Source organism: Lottia gigantea, assembly GCF_000327385.1.
Source record: "Lottia gigantea unplaced genomic scaffold LOTGIsca_1, whole genome shotgun sequence".
NCBI lineage: Eukaryota > Metazoa > Mollusca > Gastropoda > Lottiidae > Lottia > Lottia gigantea.
Window position 1 is genome coordinate 280,096 of NW_008706746.1, and position 19,596 is coordinate 299,691.

General features: G+C 33.9%; 1 protein-coding gene across 1 annotated transcript; it reads left to right on the plus strand.

Moving 5' to 3' along the window:
- Positions 1-6,360: 6,360 nt before the first annotated feature.
- Positions 6,361-19,021, plus strand: LOTGIDRAFT_227784 (hypothetical protein; the record flags this gene model as incomplete). The annotated part of the gene is made up of 12 exons (XM_009045374.1): positions 6,361-6,397; positions 6,985-7,137; positions 7,745-7,832; positions 8,316-8,491; positions 8,945-9,254; positions 9,564-9,680; positions 11,239-11,375; positions 11,746-12,512; positions 12,805-12,929; positions 14,523-14,587; positions 16,070-16,140; positions 18,468-19,021. 12 exons carry the CDS (start codon positions 6,361-6,363, stop codon positions 18,585-18,587), a joined length of 2,166 nt encoding a protein of 721 aa, XP_009043622.1. The 3' UTR covers positions 18,588-19,021.
- Positions 19,022-19,596: the final 575 nt, after the last annotated feature.

Sequence of the window (19,596 nt, forward strand, 5' to 3'; positions counted from 1 at the left end):
TTCTGCAAACGAGAATCAGAATATGTGGGTGATTATTTTGTCTGAATGATCGAGACTGCATCCTAATAATCTAAATTGCTAATTATGCAGAAAAAAATCTCAGAGTACTTGGTCTGTGTGATCGAGTCTACCCCACTAATTATCCAGACGGTTCAGAATCAGAATTAATCGCTGGTATTTGATAGAAACAATAATAAGGGATTAATAATGTTGACGTCAGTTATAAAGACTGAAATAGTCGAATAACAATAGTTAATGACCTCCTATTATTTCTCCAATCAAACAGCTACCTATAGTCGCTGATCTTTAACTTTCTAGTCCTTGGTGATTATAGATTAACTCAGGGGTGAAACGGCCAGTTGGGGACAACCGTAACACTGCCGAAAATAGAGGCTAACTTGAACGGAGAGTGGTGTAATAGGGAATGTTTAAGGCTGGTTTTCTTAGATTAAGAGCCAGCCAAATAGAAACTTATAGACGAAAATATCATTTTGAACGGAGAGTGGTGTAAGCGAATAGGCTGGGGTTCTTAGCTAACGTGCCAGCCAAATAGGAACGTATTCAACCCTGGTGAAAGTTTTGTTTTACGAAAGAGCATTGGGGATAAAACCAGGACAAATAATGTCATCGTATGGAAACAGTTCGCAGGAATGATTGGTGTTTCTCACTAGCCGGACGAGATAGGAACTTGTCTAATAGGGATGTAATAACAGTTTCAAATATTGTAAGCGACAAGTACAGAGTCAGCTAAAATAGGAAATCATCTAAAAGATCACAGTAATTTGTGAAATATTATAATTTAGATGTAGAGTTTATGTATCTGATAGAACGAGATGTGAAAATATTAGCACAAATAAGACAGTGTTAGATCTTGGGAAATTGTGAAGGTTGATGGATATTCCAATCCGCTCTCGATTGTGTTATCCAAACCAAATTTTGAAATTTCGGTTAAGTGTGCTAGTTTGTCATCTTATAATCAGGAGCTGTATGTGCCCGTCAACTATTCATAGACAATAACTTATTCCAATTTGATCAGAGTAGCTAGATTGAAATTTGAGAAGAATCCACATAGGAAATTATACATATGATTTGGACCTATTTTAGAAATAGAATCTTATAGTGTTTTTGTGAACTCTGAAAAGGTGATATTATAACGCGGATTAATCTTATAAACCCTTTGATCATAGATTAATTTTTATAATTTCTCATTTTATAATAGTTAATCTACTTACATACTATTCGATATAGTTGCATTCATTCATTCTTTCCAGATTCATTCGTTCAAAACGATAGTTATTCGTTTCAAGATTTGTTCCAGGATTTTTATTATTCGTTCAAAGATTTCTTTCATTCGTCAAAAAGAGATATTTTTCATTTTCGTCAGGATTCGTTCGTTCGTTTGTTAAAAGACGCAACTATATTCTACTTGGAGCAACCAATTTTGGATTGCTAACATATATATATTGTTTAATTACTGCACTGAATGCGATATCTATGTCACAGCACGAACTGGACGTGGATTCGAATAAACATTAAGCAACACAGTACAGCAAAAATTGCACCAGAGTGATAAAAGGATTTGAGATATTTTCTATTTTTTGAGGAAGTGTAATATTTCGATGAAAATGGACAGAATAACTCCAAGACCAGGTATAGTACAAAATAATATATTTCTTAAAGGAATGCATTTATTTGTAGACATATAATTTATAAAACTCGGTGAAACAGTTAATATTTGCTACCCGTACACTTTTCAGGATTAAAGAGGAAAATGGGTTCGTTTATACTGAACCTGAATAATTTGAATAATAGTTTTGATAGCTATATGCAAGTTTTCTCCTTGTGATTTGAATAATAGTTTTGATAGCTATATGCCAGTTTTCTCCTTATGATTTGAATAATAGTTTTGATAGCTATATGCAAGTTTTCTCCTTGTGATTTGAATAATTGTTTTGATTGGTATATATCAGTTTTCTCCTTGTGATATGAATAATAGTTTTGATAGCTATATGCAAGTTTTCTCCTTGTGATTTGAATAATGGTTTTGATAGGTCTATGTCTGTTTTCTCCTTGTGATTTGAATAATAGTTTTGATAGCTATATTCCAGTTTTCTCCCTGTGATTTGAATAATTGTTTTGATAGCTATATGCCAGTTTTCTCCTTGTGATTTGAATAATAGTTTTGATAGCTATATTCCAGTTTTCTCCTTGTGATTTGAATAATAGTTTTGATAGCTATATGCAAGTTATTGTTGTTAATAAGTTGTTGTGATTTGAATAATAGTTTTGATAGCTATATTCCAGTTTTCTCCTTGTGATTTGAATAATTGTTTTGATAGCTATATGCCAGTTTTCTCCTTGTGATTTGAATAATTGTTTTGATTGGTATATATCAGTTTTCTCCTTGTGATATGAATAATAGTTTTGATAGGTATATGTCTGTTTTCTTCTTGTGATTTGAATAATATTTTTGATTGGTATATATCATTTTTCATCTAGTGATTTGAATAATAGTTTTGATTGGTATATATCAGTTTTCTCCTTGTGATTTGAATAATAGTTTTGATTGGTATATATCAGTTTTCTCCTTGTGATTTGAATAATTGTTTTGATAGCTATATGTCAGTTTTCTCCTTGTGATTTGAATAATAGTTTTTGATTGGTATATATCATTTTTCTTCTAGTGATTTGAATAATAGTTTTGATTGGTATATATCAGTTTTCTCCTTGTGATTTGAATAATTGTTTTGATAGCTATATTCCAGTTTTCTCCTTGTGATATGAATAATATTTTTGATTGGTATATATCATTTTTCTTCTAGTGATTTGAATAATAGTTTTTATAAGTATACATGTATGTCTGTTTTCTTCTTGTGATTTGAATAATAGTTTTTATAAGTATACATGTATGTCTGTTTTCTTCTTGTGATTTGAATAATAGTTTTTTTATAAGTATACATGTATGTCTGTTTTCTTCTTGTGATTTGAATAATATTTTTGATAGATATATGTCTTTGTTCTTCTTGTGAAATCTAACAAGTGATATTAAATTAGGTGTAACGTCGTATTCTTCTTTCGACTGGGCCAATGAGATTATCAGAATGAAATCTAATATTTTTATCATAAAACACATCAAATTCTAAAAGATTGATTTTCATATTTCGTTAAATCTTATTAACCTGATCTTCGATCTGTATTAAGCACCAAAGCTTCTAGTTCACCTCGTTATTATATTGGTATGTGCGCATTCGTGAAAAAGGGGAAATAGTAGTTTTGACTTGGGTTGCATTTGATTAACGTTTAGTTTGCGATTAACATTGCTAATCGACTGTTACATATAACTGAAAGGGTTACAAAGCTAATCTTTCTATGAAATTTGATAAAAGATACAGGGTTGAACTTAGCTATTTGTAACCTGTAAGAGGATATACTCAGTAAGAATGAATTCACACAATGATATTGTTTTATAAGATGATACATCTTGCTTCTCGTGTACAAAAGGTTAAAAAAAAATAATGTTTGAAATTGCTAGGGTTTTCGAGAATTGTTCGAACTTTGCTGTACTTATGAAGATTCTCCCTCGGCCGGATGAAATTGACATTAGTCAAGTGAAAGACATTATGAACCTATAAGGGAACATTAACTCTTTCCTAGGTGTTCTAAAAAGCTCTTGTCAATATTTACGTTATAACGTATGAGTCTATCGTTCAAAGCCTGTAGCACACTGCGCCTCGGAATATTGTCCCAGTCTATTTTAAGGACATTTAGCAGCAGTAGGTCATTAGAAATGAAGTTCAAAGCAACTCGAGACATTAAGCATGTTGTTTTCTATTGTCAACTGACACTCTATTAGCCTTGTTTAAAATGATTGCCTTGAAATAGGTCAAGTGGGAAAATATTGAATAGTAATATGTGTCAGAATGCACTAAATCAATTCTATTTTTTAAAGATGGCTCAGAGTTTTTAAAATGATAACGAGTTCAAAGGATAATTGAATATGTTAAATACCAAAGTGGACCTACTTAACTTATTATTATTATTGAATAATAATCTCTCGCACACGATTTCAATATCGATATTCATTAAAGAGAAAATACTTTAATCTCGTAATTAACTCTGTTCCCAAGATTCTAACGGTATCTATATAACAAAATATATTAAATGAGAAAATGAAGAATTAGCAATACACAGCAGAATGGGGCAAGGAGCTGGATAACCTCGTGGCGAATCTCCAGTATTTGGCTACTTCTGTTTACTAAGACAATGGGATTATGTGGTCAAAATATTGAGCCAACACATACTCAAAACACGAAAAAAACACCCACTCAAAACACAAAAAACAGACTCAATCTTAACACAAAAGACAGATATACTTAAAACACAAAAACACACTTACTTAAAACACAAAAAACACACTCACTCTAAACACAAAATACAAACACACTCAAAACAACAAAACAACTCAAAACACACAAAAAATACTCACCCAAAACACAAAAAAAAACACAGACAAACTCAAAACACAGACAAAAAAAAACACACACACACTCTAAACACAACAAACACAATCACTCAAAACACAAAAAAGATACTTCCTTTTCAAACTTAATAATAAAATAATAACTAAATAATTCCCCATCTCTTTATTGGTCCTCAGAAATTTTGTCAATCGACTAATAGTCAGGAATATCACAAAACACATTTTACACAACTGTTCTAACATTAAAAGTCCACCATAAAGTTCAACGAATCAATTAATAACCTATCCTCTCTACTATCATTGGTATTTTTAGATGGTATTATCTCAAAATAACTAGTCTGTGGATTATTATTCCATATATAGCAATTCTTATTCCTATTTCTGAATTTGACATTTCAGATGTCTTTTATAGGATATTCCTGATAATTCCAATTACATAATACCGACTCATTCTAAGACGAAAAGGTCGTAACATTTCTCACTAAAGATTTGCAGGAATTTAGATTCTTTATATGACCTTTTTCTCCAAAATTTATTTTTAGATTGCTATATATCATCATAGAATCTTTTGATCATAAATAAATGTCAAGTTGATTATGTGACATGCTAATCTGGATGTTTCATTTCGTATTTGTATTGAGGTGACTCCATTTGGCATCCACGATCTGACGAAATTGTTATGCATCTCATGTTCAAGGTCATTTAATATTCATTAATCAAACGAAACGTATTTGAAATCTGTCTTCTATATTGAAATATGACAGGATACTTGGATAAATTGGAATTATTAAAGACGAATTGTGTTTAATGTAATCTGTTAGAGTGGAATTATAATCAATTCCCCGCCATGTAGTCAATATATATTTTATCAGACCTAAAATAATTCACCATTTAATCACAAGTGTTCAGTAAACACTACAAGTTAACTTAACGTGCGGTTATTTAACCAATAGCCCACTGATTAAATCAATCGAGTGCTATCGATCTGAGGTTATCAGTTTCAGGAATCAATACAGAATGTCTGCTGGCGGTATCAGAACACATGGCAACATTCGATTGTTTGTTTTAATGCCTCTATATTCAAGGCATAGTTTGGTTGAAGAAAAAACACAGTACATAGAATCGAGTTATAAGAATAAATTAAATACCAATATAGCTGTGAGCTAAATTGAGCTAAATTATAACGTTGACTGTCATTGGCAAAGGTGTAAACACAGAGAAGTTTTGTATACAAAATTCATCACAAACGAAAACGGAGAAGTTATGTTTTTTGTGATGACATTGACCATATAATACATAGAAAAAGTGCTAATTGCTATTACGGCATCCCGCCACTCTATGTTAATTGTAAACATAAGAGGTTTTGGTTGACAGTAATAGCAATAAATCAAAGAATCATCTTTAGTTCGATTGCATATTCAATTCTGACCACAAAGATGCTACATGTATTTTAATATAATAATATTATTATTGTCAGTGATAGTTGTTCACGATAAGTTCCACAGTAAAATTCAAAAACACAAACATAAATTTGATTAATTTTAATATTTCTAATTTATGTTTAACCATGTCAAAATACATGTTATCATAGCACGCTCTATATTCATAAAACAAAAATTCTCAAACCAAATCAGACCTTTAAACAACCTCTTGTCAAACCTCTTAATCAAAATGTTATGGACACTGTTTAATCAAGAAACTCGGTTTAAATATTATTATAATATCGCTAGATAGCCTGTATAATAACACGTAATGGGCTAGGCTAGATACAGGCGACATGTGGAATATGACTAAATTGAAAGGCAAGTTCAAAATTCGGAATTTCTTAAATTTAAAATTTTATTCTTCATTAGGAATAATAAATGAGCCGAATATGTCAAATGACAGATGTTTTAATGCAAATTGTTCTTGTTTGTGGTAAATAAATTGATAAAGCTATACATCTTCGCCTGAGTTGGCTATTAAAAATTCAAACATTCGCAAAATTGTGTGCGACATTGTATGGATTAGATTGTAGCTATGCGGATTTGTGCCGACCAAACTAGCTATAATATTTTAATTTACACTTTTAAGATCAAACAAAATGAAACACAATGTGTTATTGTGTTATGTGTGGAGTAAAGAGTAGCTTAGTGTGCGGACTGTACAAATATCTTTTAATGGGATAGGCATCGAACCAAGTATTCAATATCATTCCATACTTGCAGGTTTGATCAGACTGCAAGATAGACATCGAATATCATTTCGATATTGTAGGTGTGCGCATCTTCATGTGCGGATTGTGCTATTGTCCTACTCTACTCACTAAACTAAATTTTAAATGTCAATGATACTTTGCAGGTTGCGAAGTACGATTGCGCATCATGGTAATTGTGCTATTGTTCTTATTACCGAACTAAATACTGAATATCAAGTGTGCGGAGTACGCGGGGTGCGATGGTGTATCTTGGTGTACGAATTGTGACAAAATACCTAACTTATTTAATACTATTGATATATTGCAGGTGTGCGGAGTACGTGGGGTGCAATGGCACATCTTTACGATACAGTGATATCTCTGATCACTCAACCAGCTGAGAAACGATCTGATGCCGAGATCGAACAGATTCTACCCTGGTTTAGAAAGAAATCAGACATGTTTAAACATCTACATTCAGGTATTGTTTACACTTATTGTAATTCTTATAATTTCTGTCTAATGTTTATAAATTGAAAAAAGTACAACATGTAATATACCTTTGCAGAAATCATACGGAATCAAGGACAAGGAAGAAACATGGAAAATATCACCCTTTTTCTCTTTTTTTATATTTCTGATTGGTTGCTTTGACTATCGAATAAAATGTATTTAAAAACTTTTCTTCTTTAAATTTTGGGACGTGCTTTAAACAGTCTTCAACCTTCAAGAAGCAAAGTTGTTTGAAAACTATAACACTTCTCATACATAGTCCGAAACATCTGCTGTATACCGGCCTCTGGGAGCTATTTGGACAGTTGTCGGTTGGCGTACACTCCAGCTTACAACTGTCAATATAGTCATCAGTGGCTGGAATGGAGGCATATGTTGCGGACTACCTTTTATTGAGATTTTATTGATAATAAATGGCATATTTTCGGGCAGCTCTTCCAAAAATTTGCCCCCCCCCCCCCACAAAAGAAGAATGGACGTTGTTGCAGTTATTCATGTTTCCGATATCCATCTGTTAATAAAGTTTTTGCATATTCTTGCTGTCACAATCCCTAGTAATATAAAATCTATTGTAGAGGTATTAAAAGACATCATTAAAAACTGTGAGTTCACATCATGTCAGAGAGACAGTGTTATTATTAGACAGGGAGAGAAAGGAGACTGGTGAGTTGTTGATTCTTATTTTAGTGTTATTCACAGAGCATGCTCTGATGCCATTTTTGGGGGGGAGGGGGGAGGGGGAGGGGGAGGGAGGGAGGGGGTGAGTTTTGAATATATTATGTAAATAGTCTTCAGAATTACAACAAATGTACGAAAAACGCATAATTCCTTCAAAAATATCTCAAACTAGGAACAAACTAATTACTTCTATAGATGTATTTTCTATATATGGCAGTGTTTCATAAAAAGATGACTCGTCTTTTTCAAATGCGGGTAATTTTGAACACACATGGATTTGAAGTCTCCAATTCGACGATGAGCTGTGAACACTATTACGATTTTAGCTTAGCTAAAGAAAAATTCCGTTTCTGAGACTAAAGTATATGATTGGTCAAAAAACGGCATCTGTCCCTTTAATGCATGGACGGGCCATAATTTTACAGAATATTTCATAACTATTAACATTGGTAAAATCTGATCTTTCAGCTTTTTTATCATCCTGACTGGTACAGTATCAATCCATATCAACACCAGTCTGACTGACGAGGAGTTTGCTAACACCCGGAAACGACAGTTGGACGAGGAGGCCCTGGTGTTGAGAGAGGGCCCGGATCTGCATCCTCTCGATAGATCCAAATATGGAAATTACCTTGGAAAAATAGGTATGGTATTTTGTCCTTTGTGGATGTAAACTTTATTAATACGACAAAATGATATAAACCTACATACTATTAAATTGTCTGCACCAGTTTGGGATAATCGTGAATGGAAACGCCATGCAATGTGCACTGAGGATATTTTTGTCAGGGCAGAGGCTCAACTAGATCCAACCGCGGTACTGAATATCAACATAAGTGCAAGAAAAGCATGTACCATTCATCAATAATGAAGCCGTCAAACCGGTGAACAGACTGCTATATTGAAGCATTTCTGGCCCCGTCTTTGGTAATAATCTTAACCTTAAAGTTTTCGTAACAGTATAACTCCAAGGTCTATTGTAATAATTTCAGATAACTCTATAATCACTATATGGTATTTAACTGGGTTTGTTAACTTTCAATATTCGTCTTGATAACAAGATTGCTAATGCACATTCATTTTAATTATTTTTTCAGAGGCCGGTAAAAGTTTTGGAGAGTTGGCTCTAATCAGTAACGACTGTGTCCGTAACGCCAGTATTATCTCGACAGAGGTCACCGATCTCCTTATCGTCCGAAAAGATCTCTACAACCGATCTCTGAGATTTCACCAGGCCCAGGCTTTCGAGGAGAAACAGAAATTCGTCAACTCTCTGCCCCTGTTCCATTCGTGGCAGAGCCGGTATAAAAACATGATGGCGATGAGTTTGAAGAAAGAGATTTTGAAGTTTGAAGATGTGGTGGTAAAACAAGGTGCTCCTGTTGATGGTCTGATATTTATAGTAAGGTCAGTGGTTTTCCAGTAATATCGACACTCTTGCTGCCACAAAGGCTCTTTGAATATCAAATACAGTGGAGGCATGTCCCCCAAACCAAAAAAAAAAACCAAAAAAGCCAACAAAGATTTACTCAAATCTTTTGTGATTTATTATACGGTAACCACAAACAAAAGCCTACCTTGTTCTATATCAGAAATATGTGTCAGCAGCATGACATAAATCTTAATCAATTGATAACCTGGTAACCACAAATACTTTGTTGAATAGTTGGACTTTAAAGTTTCTCATGTCCTTCACCACTGAGGTTTTTATTTCAGTGGTCAAGTTAAAGTAGTGATGGATCCCTCCCAGCACAAAACCCAGTACCCACATCACTTCCCTAAAGGTGCTATCGCTGACCTGGAGAAGGAGAAGGCCAGGGATTTACTTAGAAAGTAGGTATTCTCAATTTTCGTTTTATGGGTGATACGATACAACGTTTCAAAAATTTACACTGTGACATTATGGCACCATAAATCCCAAAGATCATTATTGGATGGTATTAACAACGTTTCAACAATTTACATTGTCATCTTATTTCATCAAAGTAACACAATGGCACCATAAGTCCTAAAGATCATCATTGGTTGATATAAACAACGTTTCAACAACTTACATTGTCATCTTATTTCAAAGTAACATTATGGCACCATAAATCCCAAAGATCATCATTGGATGATATAAACAACGTTTCAACAATTTACATTGTCATCTTATTTCATCAAGTAACACAATAGCTCCATAAGTCCCAAAGATCATCATTGGATGGTATTAACAACGTTTCAACAATTTACATTGTCATCTTATTTCATCAAAGTAACACAATGGCACCATAAGTCCTAAAGATAATCATTGGTTGATATAAACAACGTTTCAACAACTTACATTGTCATCTTATTTCAAAGTAACACAATGGCACCATAAATCCTAAAGATCATCATTGGATGATATAAACAACGTTTCAACAATTTACATTGTCATCTTATTTCATCAAAGTACCACAATAGCTCCATAAGTCCCAAAGATCATCATTGGATGGTATTAACAACGTTTCAACAATTTACATTGTCATCTTATTTCATCAAAGTACCACAATGGCACCATAAGTCCTAAAGATCATCATTGGATGATATAAACAACGTTTCAACAATTTACATTGTCATCTTATTTCATCAAAGTACCACAATGGCACCATAAATCCTAAAGATCATCATTGTATGATATAAACAACGTTTCAACAAGTTACATTGTCATCTGATTTCAAAGTAACAATATGTCACCATAGGTCCTAAAGATCATCATTGGATGATATTAACAACGTTTCAACAATTTACATTGTCATCTTATTTCATCAAAGTACCACAATGGCACCATAAGTCCTAAAGATCATCATTGGATGATATAAACAACGTTTCAACAATTTACATTGTCATCTTATTTCATCAAAGTACCACAATGGCACCATAAATCCTAAAGATCATCATTGTATGATATAAACAACGTTTCAACAAGTTACATTGTCATCTGATTTCAAAGTAACAATATGTCACCATAGGTCCTAAAGATCATCATCGGATGATATGAATAACGTTTCAACAATTTACATCGTCATCTCATTTCATTAAAGTACCACAATGTTCCTATTTGTCCTCATAAGTCCTGGTTCGTCGTGGAAAACACCCAGGTGTGTAGAAAGGCCAACAGAATTAGCAGTTTAATACGATATTGGATATACTCGGTATTATTGTACTTACGGAATATGCCATTAGTTTGAAGACTCTACCTGTGGCCATGATCTCTAAACAACAGCGTATGACGTTTATCTCACCTGAAAACCGTCATACACTATCGCTAAAGAAACATGCTTGTGATCATGAGGATATTTAGGTTTTGAGTTGCATCCCCTTCTAAAGGCCAATCATTTTATTTTATATCACCTGATTAATTTTGCAGAGAAATGAATTTAGAGAAGAAAAGAGGTTTTGATAGAAAGGAAACCTACCAGAAACGAAGTGAGGTTGTTCACGAGACTAAAAAACAGGCTAATAAACATCTCGAGCTGTGTTTGATGGGAGCTGTAGATATTATAGGTACGTTAATGTTCATCAACAAATCTACAGTCTAACTTGGTCAAACGGTCTAAATAAACCTAAATATTTATATGTAATTAACTCTAGTGCTAGATCTAAAGACAATGTGATTTCGATGTGAGGGCGCGTGAGGCAAACTGACAAAATGGAGAAATAACTGTCGAGGCTTAAATTCAAAATGCGAAAAATCCGAGGAGGCGTTTAAGTCTGAAAGAAAGGATTCTCTCATCAACATTTTTTGAAAATTGGATTGATTTGGCCCATTCTGACACGTATTTTTGGGACAAAAACGTAAAAAAAAACACTTTTTCTAGGGACCACTAATCACTTTAATTTAAAATAATCAATAGCCCACTCTATTTACTTCTAGGTGATTTAGAAATGGTGCTCGGATTACAGACATATGCTGAAACGATCATCTGTACAGAGGAGGCACGACTGTTTGTCCTGGATCAGAACAACTATGACCGTCTGCTGGAAAAACGCCATCCCCAGTCCCTGAACATAATGAAAGACATTGTCCATAATAAACTTACGCTTCATTTCTCTCGGCTCAGTGAACAAACTCTCCCACTGTTTAGGTTTTTCCTGTACACACTCGACGAAAAGGAAAAGAAAGAAAAATTGCGAAAGGCGCCGATTGTACAACAGGAACGCCCTCCACAAATAGAACTTAGCCCAGACGGCATTCAGAAAGGACCATTGATAAATATGTACGGGCCCGGAAGTGTGTTTTATCTTATAAGGATGAGGGAGAATAAGCGGCGTCATCGTAAAATCGAACGATCAAAATATACCGATAAACTCGACTTCAATAAAGTTCAGGAAAACCAGAAAGCTTCTGGTCGCCCGCCACAAATCGTGGAAGAAGAAATACCGGAAGAGGGCGTTAGTCCCCATCACGAATCTCAACTCGCCATTTCATTGGCTAGAAATGCGATGACAGACGATATGACAGACTCTTTCCTTACTGGTGTTGGTGAAATGTATTCTCAAGCGGAAGCGGAAGCAGATTATGCTTGTAGTGATTCTGCGCTAAGTATGTTGGAAAGAAGGATACAAGATTGGCACAATGGGTTTAATGAGGGTACTAAAGGGAATAAACGAACCGTGAAACTTCATCGGTATCAAGCAGAGGTAAGTATCTGACCAATCGGTCTACTTCTCTTCTCTTGATGGGACAAAAAAAACGAGGCACTGTGTATGTTTAAGATCCTTCGACAGTTGAAAATAGAAAAATAACTGATTGTTCTATGATCAGAACCGCAAAACAACACTTTAAATCCAAAATAACAGTTTGTCTACACATTGGGAGAAGCAGGAAATGATCAATTCATAAGAGGAATTGTATCAATTATAAATAAGTAAGTATTTCACAATGGAAATTGGTATCAGGTGTCCAGATAAATAATCTTCATCATTATTCTAGGATTCTAAACCTCGACCAGGAAACAAGATAGTCATCCGTCTAAAGAACAAAACCAATGTAGCGTTTACGTCGTTCCGGAAAGATGAATTCGATGCCCAGACCGAGCCAGCCGACATCAAGCATAGGTAAGAAAGGTTGGGTGGTTATTTGTTGTAACTGGCGCAATTTCATGAAACTAAATCAAGCTGGGTATTGAATGTATGCCGTCTAAAACGGATCGTGACAATGAGACGCCCCATGCAAAAACGAGTGTTTTTTCAAAAAAATTAATCTGCTCTCCTTCCGGTTATTACAATTACACTTTACGACGATATGAAAACTGAAAATGAGTAGTTGCTGGTTTCGCGCCCGAAGCAGACCTTGCTTTCTCTTTTCGAAAATCTGATGGCACTTCTTTTTTGCTCTCGGTTTTTGCCATACTTTGGGTGAGCTTTTGATTATACTTGATTATACTTATAACTTTGACGCGAAATGGCTTACAGAAACCTGTTCTAAGGGAATTGCTGTTGACACTATATGCATCATATAAACAATGAATTTCGTTCTCGTTTAACGACCAGTGCTTTCATTGAAACTCATATCGATACACATTAATATTGAAAAGCGTTATCCATCTTCAAGAATGTTTTTCACATGCCTTTGTTTAGTGTCATGAAGTTGTCGCCCTTTGTTGAAAACTAATTGCTTTTACGTTTAATGTCTGCTGCATGAAAAATGAATTTCGTTGGATTTTGCTAATTGTGCTAATAAATTTCAGAATTACAATGCATGACATTTGATTTTGCTAATCGTGCTAAATAAAGTTGAGAAATGCAATGCAATATTTTGCAGCAATCAGTTGTATGTAGCAAATGAAATGATTTACATAATTTACATGTCCATTAACCTAATTTTTGATGTTCTGACGCCTGTACTAATCAATGCACGAATTCGAAGGTCTTGTCCATGTAATGTAGTGCACATGCCGATTCGGACTGTTTTTATCTTCAAAAAAATACATTGGAAGCAAGACCTTCGACGGCGTATATGAGAGCTACATTGTCACTGAGGGTAACTGTTGAATTTACTTCCAAATAAACGTTTACTGTACCCTGTTTTCAAACAATTAATGATGACAGATTTCGTTCAAAAATATGAGAAATTCCGTAATTTTCTGTAATTTGCATCTACATATACTTGGCGCAGCACAAGAAGTTCCTGTCAAGATGGAACAACTTAGTTTCTGTATGATCCTTACTTCCATCTAGTCGGTAGTCAAAATTTTTGTCATTTTTCCCCTAATATCCTGATGAAAAAAGTTGACTTCTTGAAAATTAGAGCTCGTGAGCGTATTTTTTGGGGAAAAACCATGTTACCGTTATTTCTCGATTGTATTCATTCAGCCCTTTCAGTGACAATCTAGCACTCTCACCAGCAGTGATGTTTCTTCGGAGGGAGTGGTTCGGTTTCTTACCATTGAGTTATTAACAGTCTAATAAAAAATATACCAAACATCCGTTTCGTTTTTTATTAGTTCTTATGAAAAAAACGGAACGAAAATTTGGTATGATTTAATTAGACCGAGTTCTTAAATGCTTGGTACTGTTTGCCTCTCTAGACAATTCTGTGGCCCCAACTTGGCCCCTCCACCTCATGATCTATAGAAACTTCACTGCTAACCAGCATGTTTGTTTGTTACTTGTTGTTTATTTTTGTTTGTTTGTTTGTTTGTTTGTCAGTGCTCGTTTCGAAATTAACCTACCCAATATTAACCCCTCGTCGGATGATGAAACTAACAATCAAGGTAAGAGTGATAGTCTTAAAATGACTTGGCGTTTATGATGAAAATATAAACATGGGCACTCCTTATCAATTTGAAATTTGATTTAACAGGGGAAATTTGTGTAATTTTCGCTTGGATTTACTGGGAAGTGCGTATCTTACTAATGTTAAAGGGATTCTTACTATTTGAAGCGTAATAAAACACTAAGTTTTTGTGGAATTGCAGGAACCACAGACGTCTGACTGAAAACTGGAATAGTGCAAATTGATGCTATCAGTGTCTCTGATACATACACAAATTTTTCAAACCTCTTTACAATCCCTTTAACATACTAAAATTGTATATTATTATCGACGTTCAGTCATTCTAAGACTATCAGTACTATTCTGAAGCTGATACATGTATTCATTTAAATTTGTGAAAATCAGCTGAATTCGATTATAAAACAGTTGATTCTGCAAAAACAAGAGGCAAAAATTGTATGATGATTACATGTGTACTCAAACTCAAAGTCAAACGCAAATATATCTATTTTTCCGAATATGTCTGGTTTGGGCGGATAGGTTTAAATCCCCCGCACCCTCGGAGATGAAGAAAATCTCCACATGGCTTAGATTTTTTGTCTCATAGTCTAGCTCTTTAGTCTGATTTTTTCGTGTGTTTTCGACAGAAATGATCACTTATCTGTCGGAATTTGTCTTTGATTGCCATCGTGAATCACTGAAACTATTTTCACACAAAACAGTTTTTCACTGGGATATCATTTGTATCTACGTGGAAGGCTTCTTTTTATATGTAAAATGTTTTTCATGTCAAAATTATCCCAATAACACTTGCTATTTCAATCGTTTGATATTTAAATAAGTTTCGTTTCAAAACACGACTAAGATTCAAAAGTTTAGATTTTCGTTGACTTGTAATCGTTTTAACTGTATTAACATACCAATGAGGATTAACAGTATTGTCAGCAACATGAGATGAGCTCTTGTCAATGGATGAACACTTTTAAATTGTCGAGAAAGTTGATGACTAGAATGGATTCACGTGTAAAGGGAGATAACAATATATTTTTTGACAACAATTAAATTCCTGATAATGATAATGTTAATTGTTGAAACATAAAAATTTGTGCTCCGTTATTTAAACTGTTAAGCAGGGAGAATCGGGTCCTGTGATAATGCATGTGTGGTATATTTGGAAAACAATCCCGCGACTAATACTTTTTTGACCAATGACGTTAAAAACCTCCGGTCATTATAGTATTTTTCTTGAAGTTTCTTAAAGATGTATATGATCTTTTTCTACCTGTTTAGGCAAATAGTTAAGCCCCCCTTGAGACCCCCCGTATCACACTGACCTCGGTTTATTGCGATATTGAAATCTAAATTATGCAAATTGAAGTTAGGCTAAAAATGTTTCTGATATTACATAAAGCGATAGGGAAACCTCGTTTAAATCTTAATAAACTTGAAAGTTAATTATTTTCGTGTATTTTATTTTCAGAGGTATTCGAGGACTCAAACAGGTTGCGACCTAAAACTTGTCCTGCTGGAACCCGGCAGAGATTCAGAAAGGTAGGTTTTCATGAAAAAACTCTCGTTCTAATAATTGCAATATATCGAAAGATTGGTGTATCGCGATTTGACATGCCACGAAACGCGTTATGTATTTCAACCTTTTATCCCATTAACCCATATCGCTTTACGTATTGTATTGTGATACGTATTGTGATACGTATTGTATTGTGATACGTATTGTATTGTGATACGTATTGTATTGTGATAAGTATTGTATTGTGATACGTATTGTATTGTGATACGTATTGTATTGTGATACGTATTGTATTGCGATACGTATTGTATTGTGATACGTATTGTATTGTGATACGTATTGTATTGTGATACGTATTGTATTGCGATACGTATTGTGATACGTATTGTATAGTGATAAGTATTGTATAGTGATAAGTATTGTATTGTGATACGTATTGTATTGCGATACGTATTGTATTGTGATACGTATTGTATTGTGATACGTATTGTATTGTGATACGTATTGTATTGCGATACGTATTGTGATACGTATTGTATTGTGATACGTATTGTATAGTGATAAGTATTGTATAGTGATAAGTATTGTATTGTGATACGTATTGTATTGTGATACGTATTGTATAGTGATAAGTATTGTATAGTGATAAGTATTGTATAGTGATAAGTATTGTATTGTATTGTGATACGTATTGTATAGTGATAAGTATTGTATAGTGATAAGTATTGTATTGTGATAAGTATTGTATTGTGATACGTATTGTATTGCGATACGTATTGTGATACGTATTGTATTGTGATACGTATTGAATAGTGATAAGTATTGTATTGTGATACGTATTGTATTGTGATACGTATTGTATAGTGATAAGTATTGTATAGTGATAAGTATTGTATAGTGATAAGTATTGTATTGTATTGTGATACGTATTGTATAGTGATAAGTATTGTATAGTGATAAGTATTGTATTGTGATAAGTATTGTATTGTGATACGTATTGTATTGCGATACGTATTGTGATACGTATTGTATTGTGATACGTATTGTATAGTGATAAGTATTGTATTTTGATACGTATTGTATTGTGATACGTATTGTATTGCGATACGTGTTGTATTGTGATACGTATTGAATAGTGATAAGTATTGTATTGTGATAAGTATTGTATTTTGATACGTATTGTATTGTGATAAGTATTGTATTGTGATACGTATTGTATTGTGATACGTATTGTATAGTGATAAGTATTGTATAGTGATAAGTATTGTATTTTGATAAGTATTGTATTGCGATACGTGTTGTATTGTGATACGTGTTGTATTGTGATACGTATTGTATTGTGATACGTATTGAATGGTGATAAGTATTGTATTTTGATACGTATTGTATTGTGATACGTATTGTATTGTGATACGTATTGTATTGTGATAAGTATTGTATTGTGATGCGTATTGTATTGCGATACGTATTGTATTGTGATACGTATTGTATTGTGATACGTATTGTATTGTGATACGTGTTGAATAGTGATAAGTATTGTATAGTGATAAGTATTGTATAGTGATAAGTATTGTATTTTGATACGTATTGTATTGCGATACGTGTTGTATTGTGATACGTGTTGTATTGCGATACGTATTGTATTGTGATACGTATTGAATAGTGATAAGTATTGTATAGTAATAAGTATTGTATTGTGATACGTGTTGTATTGTGATACGTGTTGTATTGTGATACGTGTTGTATTGTGATACGTATTGTATTGTGATACGTATTGAATAGTGATAAGTATTGTATTGTGATACGTATTGTATTGTGATACGTATTGAATAGTGATAAGTATTGTATTGTGATACGTATTGTATTGCGATACGTGTTGTATTGTGTTACGTATTGTATTGTGATACGTATTGTATTGTGATACGTATTGTATTGTGATAAGTATTGTATTGCGATACGTGTTGTATTGTGTTACGTGTTGTATTGTGATACGTATTGTATTGCGATACGTATTGAATAGTGATAAGTATTGTATTGTGGCATGATGGGCGATACCAAATACCAATCCTGACTACATAAAATTAATTGTGCTAGAGCAGATAGGATTTCAGCTTCCCATGAAGATCTGAAATTCCTTTTACAAACGCCTTTATTTACGTAGGATATCAGATTTCACTCTTCGGTTGAGTTTTTTTTTTCTTTTGCACATATTGTTAATCTGGTATATTCATTATTCGCCGCCTACAATCTTCAGCTCTGGCGAGCAGTTGATTCGGTCAAACATTGGCTCGTGACTCTTTTAGTTAAAGATATCATGCACTTACTCATGGACTGATTTTTTACATTACAGAGAAAAGATTCGAAACAGTACACACGTGAAGAATATCTGGATCTAAAAGCTGAATTAAAACGTCGCCAGATGGCGTACAAATCATTCCTTCCACTTCAAAGATCTACCACCACTGTATAGCTATTTATAGTAACATGTGCGTATATGTACGTGTACAATTAAAGAACAATTGAAAGGGACATTTACTATGGATGTGATCATCAGATGGACCAATGATGATAATTCTAAAATTGACTGTCATACGGAGGTTAAGGTTAAGCGGCGTTAAAAATAATTAAATCAGGCCGGTCCGGCTTTGATCACCTCTCCCATCAGTTTGATATCTGTTACCATAAAGCTCTGTATTGCCCTGTGCTTTCAGGCCCTTGAAAATTCCGTGGCCCCTCCTCGGCCCCTCCACCTGTTGATTTGTAGGAACGTCCCTGAGGAGAAATCGGACAATGAGTGCTTGACGTGTAAAGACAATTGATGATCGACGTCCCGTGTAAATAAAATATAAATATATACATAATATGTCACTATTAATATTATTAAATAAAATATAGTTTATTTTTCAAAGGTATATTTCCTCTCAATTTGAGACATTGGGGTCATGGTCTGTACTAGACCGGAATCTGATCTCCTGATGGCAAGCTGTAATTTGTCACAGTTCAAGATCGAAAGTCGTGTCTTCAAACCAAGTTGTGTCAAGAATTATCTGAGTTTGAAAGTTAATATGACCACTGTCTTTGCTTGAGACTCTACCTCATATAGAAAGACATATTATATAGAAATTCTCACTTTAAAATAGTATGATTATTGTCGTGTGAATGTATTAATATGAGCCTCCTTGACAATTCTGTTTGCCTTACACCCTCACCTTAAGATATATAGAAACACCATTGATAACGTGAGATACATTTTCATTTGAGAAACGGGGCTCTAGGTATCATTTCCTTTAACAGATAGCTAGGAAGATGGCAAGTTAATCTTCGCTTCCACTGGATGCTGATATCATAGACTAGGTAGTTGATGGTAGATGACAAGTTAATCTTCGCTTCCACTGGATGCTGATATCATAGACTAGGTAGTTGATGGTAGATGACAAGTTAATCTTCGCTTCCACTGGATGCTGATATCATAGAGTAGG